General features: G+C 36.2%; 1 protein-coding gene across 2 annotated transcripts in view; it reads right to left on the bottom strand.

Annotated features, from left to right (window-relative positions):
* Window positions 1-279: 279 nt before the first annotated feature.
* The window catches only part of LOC101746241 (kinesin-like protein KIF18A), a 46,421-nt gene continuing 38,337 nt past the window's right edge, over window positions 280-8,363 (bottom strand). The window contains exons 4-10 of one of the 2 annotated variants that reach the window (XM_012689166.4): window positions 8,058-8,263; window positions 7,715-7,874; window positions 6,844-6,988; window positions 6,260-6,441; window positions 5,067-5,982; window positions 4,320-4,454; window positions 280-3,536 (exon numbers count right to left, since the gene is read on the bottom strand). In XM_012689166.4, coding sequence (XP_012544620.2) covers window positions 3,415-3,536; window positions 4,320-4,454; window positions 5,067-5,982; window positions 6,260-6,441; window positions 6,844-6,988; window positions 7,715-7,874; window positions 8,058-8,263 — 1,866 coding nt within the window. In that variant the 3' untranslated portion in view covers window positions 280-3,414. The remainder of the gene's footprint in view (window positions 3,537-4,319; window positions 4,455-5,066; window positions 5,983-6,259; window positions 6,442-6,843; window positions 6,989-7,714; window positions 7,875-8,057; window positions 8,264-8,363) is intronic. The other variant, XM_012689167.4, reaches the window with a different exon arrangement.

The following is an 8,363-nucleotide window of genomic DNA, read 5'->3' as shown; positions in this document are numbered from 1 at the left end:
TGCAGGTGAGCTCACGGGGCTCAAACCGTAGTGTTGCTAACACTGGCCCTAGCAAGAGCAGTGCTTCGCAGAATCTACCACCGGATCGGAAACGCGACCCACTGAGAAGATCCGGCGAGAAACTCAGTGGGCTGTGTCTGTGGGTTAATTCGCTCGTCGAACCCTTCGTCGCAAGCGACGGGTTCGACGAGGACGGTGACCGGTGCTTATGGTTCCTAAAAGCACCGTTAATGGATCGCAACTTGGATGACTTTTACTAATAAAGCAAAATACCAAAACAAATATTTACAAAATTTAATACTTTCACACGAATTACATACACAATCTCATATCAAAAACTTGCATAAATTATATTCTTATTATAAAACATACTTAATACACTTCAGTCATTTTATTCAATATAGTTAATAAACACACACAAAACTGTCAAAACTGGCACTTTAGTGCACAACTATACTAACATAGAAAAATATATCTACTTCGTTCCTTAGTGCAAGTTATTGTTAATCAATTCATATTAGTGGCGCGTTACACTAGACTTTTCTAGAATATAAGTAAGGTACATACAAATATTGAATAAAAATACATTGAAATTATAAAGAAAGTATTCAATAACACAGAAGTTTGCTTGTATACAAGATAAAAGATATCAAATAACGCTAGTAAACGCTACAAACTGAGTATGATATATGTATGTATTAAGATGCTTGCAGTTCAACTAGTAAGAATATTATAGGCCACGTAGATTAGCTTTCCAGTGAATGTTGGAAATCTTAGTGTCAAATTGCTATTTTTGACAAACTAGAGACCAATATTGCTGACAAGCTGTCAATATATATTGCTGACAAACTAGAGACTGGTATTGCTGACAAGCTGTCAACAGATATTACTGACAAAATATGACTCGTGAACACTGATAAATAAAGGTTACGTTGCATTAATGAGCAACTGCAATAAAATGCTTTATTTATTTATTTCTGTGTATTTCGCATCTCTATAATAGGAAAAACGTTTGAGTATTAAATTCATTCCACGGTCATAAATATACTCTTCATACTTTTCTGAATGGTTTGACAGTTAGATGTAAGAAAGTGATTCTTTTATCTTGCAACACACTTACACAATCGTATTTTTTTTATCAAAAAATAACTCTACGAAACACGTTGTTGCCGCGTTAAAAAAACAAGTTTACAAATTATTGAAACTCTGAATTATAAAGTTTAAAGCCATCATAAAAATTACAATATAATATTTAAAAAAAAAAGTTTTATTTTATAACTAACAATAATGGATAATTAAGTATGTTGTATTATTTTCAGTGACATACAAAAACAGTTTTATTTTTAGTTCTCGGTCTTCGATTCTTTGAGACAAACTTGACACAAAGTGGATGTCCAATTTTGCATTTTTTTTTTATTTGCTTATATGGGTGAACGAGCTCACAGCCCACCTGGTGTTAAGTGGTTACTGGAGCCCATAGACATCCCACCTTGAGATATTCTTGAGAAATAAGTTCTAAGGTCTCAAGTATAGTTACAAGATACGACATGGGCGTCAAGTAACGACAAAATCAGACATCGCGTAAATTAAACTGGGGTACACGTCCAAACGTGTTTACGGGGCGCAAGGAAACCGCTCACAAGAACGAGAATGCTATGACAGTACTGATAATCCTGAGACGGTAATATAATATTCCTGCGATCAGCTGACGCTCGAGGTCAACGACCGTGCGTTAACCTAGCGGGAAGCGTCACACGAGCGGTCGGCACTTCAATTTAACGGTCTTATTCATTATTAGATATCCGAGCTTTGTAAACTCGTTCTATGAGTATTGACCGGGTCGAATTATCCGTATGATTTTATACATTTAAATGAAAAACTACCGAATCTCGGTCACGCCTACCGCTGATTTCTATAAAAAACTGATTTCTTGAAAGTATTCCCAGGTCACCACCTGTTATCAGTTGATGGTACTGTGAAGGAAACACAACAGTAATTTTCCAAGTTTCGTTGCAATCACATGAATATTTTTGCAACACATAGAGGACAAACCAATATACAAATAATTATTAAGTTTTATTTATAGTACTAGAAGATTATTAGCCTATTAGAAGACAGATAACGCTTTTTGTCATGATTATTACAACGGGTTTATAAAGCTCTTAAACACATTATGAGTAAGAGTTTATAGACCTCAAAGTTTTGTTCGATTGTATATTATTCAAAATTACTCAAAATGATAAGTTTTGCTTTGGAATAACAAATGAAATTTCGGTTTTCTTATCGTCTCAAAACACGACCTTGATAAAACTAAGTATCGAAGCGTATTTTGAGTACAACAAACTTTCTCCATTAAATTAATATTTAGTGTGAAAATGAATAACGTTGTTTTAAGTCACTTTTTCATAAAAAAAAAGCGTTAAAGTATACAAGATTTAATATTTGTTGATCAAAATGATTGGTGTTCAGAGCTGAAACGAAGGGAGCTTCTCAATTTACTGGAGATAGGATGTGCCACGGAGACTACCCGAGAATGTACCGCTGCCCTCGTCGCGAGGCAGTGGGAGGGTCCAGTCGCGAGGGCAGGGCAGGCGCCTACTTCGACAAAGCGGCGCGACGTGATAATCCTCTTATTACGTATATACGTTTTTTTTTATTGCTCGTGTAGGCAGACGAGCATACGGCCCACCTGAAGGTGAGTGGTTGGTGCGAGCTGGTTGATCCGGTAACAAAATTGTTTTTATCACTTCCGTAACAAAATTAATATTACAAATCGAATAGTTATCGTCGAATACAAATCGAATATCGAATATAAATAATAATTAATGTATGTTTGTCCGAATCCACTGGATTGCATTGTAAAAGTTTCAGCATCAACATTCGGGATAGGTCACCGTCTCAGTACCATCAACGAATTCGTTTACAATCGTTTACTACTAACTCACCTTTTAAGAGTCATCGCTTTGTTTTCGAGTAATTCCCTTGCAAAATGTTTTGAGGTAAGTTCTTGAGAAATAAATAATAGTTTAAAAAAACTAACAAAATACGCCTTTATAGAAAATTCAACTAAAAAATAGAAAAAAATCTTTTTCATTTTTTAGTTGAATTTTAATTTTTTTAATTTTTTTTCAATTTTATTTTTAAATATTGAATTGTCATCGGTCCTTAATAAGTATACCAAATTTCGAGTTAATCCGACGTTTTGAAGGGGGTCAAAATCATGTTCAAAGATTCCGTTACAAACATACATACATACGTCTGAAGCTAATAAAAGCGTATTATAAGAACTGCCCATATATGGTTATCTATATGATTCGACTCAAAAACTCAACGTGTGAAGGCAGTTTAGTAATTACACAATTAACATACAACACATACACAGTACAACGTCTTCATTATACCGTGGTGCTCCGTTCACTTCCTGGCGGCGAGGGCGGGCGGCCTGGAGTAGGGGTGGTTCTGCACGCGCTCCCTCGCGCGGACGGCTTTGAAACCAACTGACTTTTGAGTGACATTCGTCTTTGTACGAGACGCGTCTGTTAGTTTGTTAGTCGACGGCACACGACGGCACAGGACACACGACGGCACAGGACACACGACGGCACAGGGCACACGACGGCACAGGGCACGGGAGGACACAAGACGGCACAGGACACAGGACGGCACAGAACAACACAAACATGAAAAACAAATGGTTAGTTGTCGTTAGATTTTACGTTCAGTCGCGTCAAACAGTTTCGTAAGCTTTCAAACGAGCATTAGAATTCAAAAGAGTATCTTAATTCATTAATAGTATTTTAAGGGTGTGTTCATTATGTGAGAGACGGTCATGTAAAACATTTTACTACTCCTATAGTGAGTTGATTTGCTTGTATTTTTATTAGGTCTATCCACAAAGTATATAAAAAAAAAATTAATAAAATGTTTAAATAAAAATTAAAATTTAACTAATGAAATGTTCCTGATATTAACATATAATTTTATTTTTTTTATTGCTTAGATGGTTGGACGAGCTCACAGCCCATCTGGTGTTAAGTGGTTACTGGAGCCCATAGACATCTACAGCGTAAATGCGCCACCCACCTTGAGATAAGTTCTAAGGTCTCAGTATAGTTACAACGGCTGCCCCACCCTTCAAACCGAAACGCATTACAGTTTCACGGCAGAAATAGGTAGGGTGGTGGTACCTACACACGCGGACTCACAAGAGGTCTTACCACCAACAAAAACTATACTATCATTTTATAGAAATTAACCTAGCCGTACTAGCCAGGTTAAACACAATGACCGAAATCTTCGTCATTTATTTTAACATTTACCTTGCACGTTCCTCTGCAGCGGAGTTCCGTCGCGGGACAGGCTGGACCCGAAGCCGGGCCCCCGCGGCGCGCCGGGCTGCGGGCCGGGCCGCCGGAACGGTATCGCTTTACCCACTACGGGTTTCACTAGCTTAGCTGCTGACAGACATTACCATTTTACTCTGTTTTTACTAGTCCACGTTTTAAAATAGAATTCATAATAACTTTGTAACTCGTAAAAATATTAGATTCATTAAATATACATAATTCAAAAACAATGCTAAAATAAATATCAAGAAAAAGTCTTATAGTACTGTTACGTCGGTAAGAGTAACGCCATCTATCGCCGAATAGCCGAAACGAATATCAAAGGATCTAGTAACAACTAGAACGCTCGAGATGTACAACGCCATCTCTTGTCAGATAGCGGAAACGCACATCGAAAATACTCGACTTGTGAGGAATGTTTTCAATAAATCTAGGGATGTCGTATCGACTATAAAAGCGTTGCAGAGATGGCACGAGTGATTTAGTAATCGGAACTACTCGGAGCGAAACAGTGAACGGATCACCCGAAGCGAAGCGGAAGAAGTGAATTAAGAATTTTAAAGTGTTCTGTGAGTGTTCTAAGTGATAAATATAGTTTTAAGTTGTACTCTGGTGGAACATTTATTTATCTCGAAACGCAGCGTGCAACAGTTCTTGCGGATACTTGCGAACAACAGATGTTCGCAGAGTCGTAACTCATAAAAAAACTTGTCATCTCACCCTTATCACCGAAGTTAATTGTCCTTTGTATAGTATTAGTCCTATCCACGAGTCCTCTCTTGACTGGTTGTACTTCCACTTTTGATTCGGTCTTGATTGGTTTCCTCAATGCGTCCATTTTACCCGCCAACACAAAGGTAGAATTCAAATCGTTAGGATCTACTACGTTGTAGTTTTCAATATCAGGAGCAATGTCAAATTCTTTCTCCCTTTTGATTTTCTTGGCTGAGTTAAGATTTCTGGTCGCATCCAAACTTTCAAAGGAGTCATTAATTAATATGGTTTCATTATTTGGCAGTTTAATTGGCGTCCCTTTACGTTTAAGAACTTTAATCGGCTCTCTGTTTTCAATGTCGGTCAAATCATCACTGTCTGTCATTATGTCTATGGTCATGTTGCCTTCATCCTTCTTGTCGTAGTCTATGGCGGTTGTTGGCTTCTGTATATCTAGGCTCGATATGAATTTGAAATTAGAATCGATTTCACTGTCTTTGTCAGACCATGTGATGGCCTTAGCTAATTTCGCTTTTTTCATTATTTCTATATATTCAGCAGTCAAAGCTGGGGGTGCTTTGTCATAGCCTTTTAATGTTAGATATAATTTCTTAAGCATGCTTGGCATTTCGCTCATATATTCAGTGAAGGCATTGATTTCTTCATTTTCAATGGACAATAATTTGTATCTGAGGTTATCTCTAGCCTTTATATGTCTAAGTTCACTCTTTAAATGTATGTTTTCCACAAAATCAGCTAATTCAGTGAAGTCAGATACAGCTTGATTGCATACTACATGTAGTCTCTTGCGACTGTCATCCCATTTAGTCCAAGTCGACATTATCTGAGAATCTAAGTGCACCGTTTGTTTTATGTAGCTTTCAGCTGCTCTTTCTTGCCTCGGTATATCTTCATTGCAAACCTGAATTAATAAATTTGTATTCAAGCTGAATCAAAACGGTAATACCTTAGGAATACCAGCATAAGTCTAGTTAAGTGCTTACAATATAACTATAATTGAAAATTTTAACAAATTTTTAAAAAGAACATTATTACTTTGGGCTTCTTTTTCAAAATGTCATTTAGGTTTAGGATTTGAGAAATTCTATGGCCCATTCCAGTTTCCCAAATTATATGATGTTAATGATATTGTATCCAACTCAGATTTCAAATCCAAAATTAATATAATTTGTTTTTACCTGTTCCATTGCCTCGTAGGAGGATCGATGCGCTAGATCGGCGACATGCGAGAATGCTCTGGTCCGTAAACGCTGTCGCAAGGCCAGCACCCGTTGTCTCGACATCAAGTTCAATAATTCGGTCTCCAATGAAGCATGAACAGAATCGCAGTCAATGATGCGACGCCGCCATTCCTTTATCGCTATATTTTTAATATAAACAAATTAAATTATAAAAATAAACATGCCACAATCTGTTATTTTTTATTAATTTAGCTTATATGAAGAGCTTGAAGCCTATCTGGTGTTAGGTGATTACTTACGCTCACATTCAACAGAATGTGAATGCAACTATTTGGTCTGATATTTGATAAAATCTTAGTTGCCTGAGCCCAAAATATTACATAGCCTGAACCGTGTCACATACCATAAATTGCACAACATACTACTACCACTTTACATAGTGTTGTCAAAACACTAGAATCGATTATTGGTAAATAAAAACGAATTAACGAAAGTTAACAAGTAATGACAAATGTAATGTAAATGAATTAACGAAAGTTAACAAGTAATGACAAATCAAATAAAATATTTCTCATTTTTACCTTTCTCCTTCACCATGTCAGGTTCTTTTGACACATTTTTAACGCTAGACAAAGACAGCTTGGCTTCCAACTCTTTTACTTTCTTTTTCAATTCTTCATTAATCTTCACATATTGTGACAAGCGCATGTCACCGTCAACAATGTTCTGGTTAAAAAAGAAAAATACTTTTTAAAACACTTGTGAATTATGGCTACGGCTATACAAGACGCTGTAGGATAGCTAGGAGAATAACGGACGTTAGAATTTCTAAAAGATATGGATAACATATCAAAAGTAATGAACAATAACACATTATTATTTTAAAGTTTGATCAAAGATATATTCTAGATAAGAATAAATTTAGGATCTGAAACGGTCCAAGAACGTTAGGTGGAATCAATAGATGTGTGGACGAGCTCACTGCCCACCTGGTGTTAAATGGTTAGCAGAGCCCATTGAATTCAACAATCTAAATACCAACATCTACATAGTTATATAGTACAATACGTGAAGCAGCAGTAGCCTTTAAGCCGAAACGCATAACTGCTTCACGGCAGAAATAGGCAGGGTAGTGGTACCTACTTGTGTAGACTAATAAGACGTCCTACCACCAGTTATTATGCAAATTATAATTTTGTGGGTTTGATTTTTATTACACTATGTTATTCCTCAATTGTGGCAATCAGTCATGAACATTTGTTAAGTACATATTTCATTAGAAAAGTTGGTACATGCCTGCAGATTCGAACATTGGTACAGTCACATCGCTTCATACAAATGCACTGAGAGTCTTATCCTTTAGGCTACGACGACTTCAATTCTTCTTATAAAACATAATATGGACTTCATCAAATATGAAGTGAATCCTGATATAGGGTAATCAATATTTACCTTCTTAATACTGAGCTGAATCTTATTAGCTCTAGCTGCATACTTGAGAGTATTGTATGTATCTTCGTAACTGACACTTGACGGAGATACATTTGCTATCATCACCGTTTTACAGTTACCACCTAGGCTGTCCTTTAGCAACCGAGTTAATTTTGAGTCTCTAAAAAAATTATTATTTAAACTTAACTATGTTGAACAAAAATAGGGGATTCAGTGCATTACAGTGTATTTTGGGCTTCTTTTATTATTGTAAGTTTTTGGCCTAATTTTGGCCAACTGACTCTAATGACATGAGTAATAATAAGAGTACAATTTTGAGTTTAAACAATTAATTATAATCTACCTGTACGGAATGTAGTTGCTTCCATCAGCTAGTTTATTAATACAATTGCCTAACGATAGCAAACTCTTGTTGATATTGGCACCTTCTTTAAACCTCTCTCCCACGCAACCTGTAGCAGAAGCTCGCTCACTTCCAGCCAAATCAATCATTGATAGCTTAACAAGACGTAGTTGACTGCTAGTTTTGTATCTCATTTTTACATATACCTAGTAATAAAATGAGAAATATTAAAAATACAAATTTACATTCACACTGTGAAATTGAAAAAAATTATATATAATTGAGTTATACACAAATTTACCAGCC

The sequence above is a fragment of the Bombyx mori genome, chromosome 22 (genome assembly GCF_030269925.1).
Source record: "Bombyx mori chromosome 22, ASM3026992v2".
NCBI lineage: Eukaryota > Metazoa > Arthropoda > Insecta > Lepidoptera > Bombycidae > Bombyx > Bombyx mori.
Note: the sequence above shows the minus strand (reverse complement) of the source record. Positions and strands in the feature narration are given on the sequence as shown.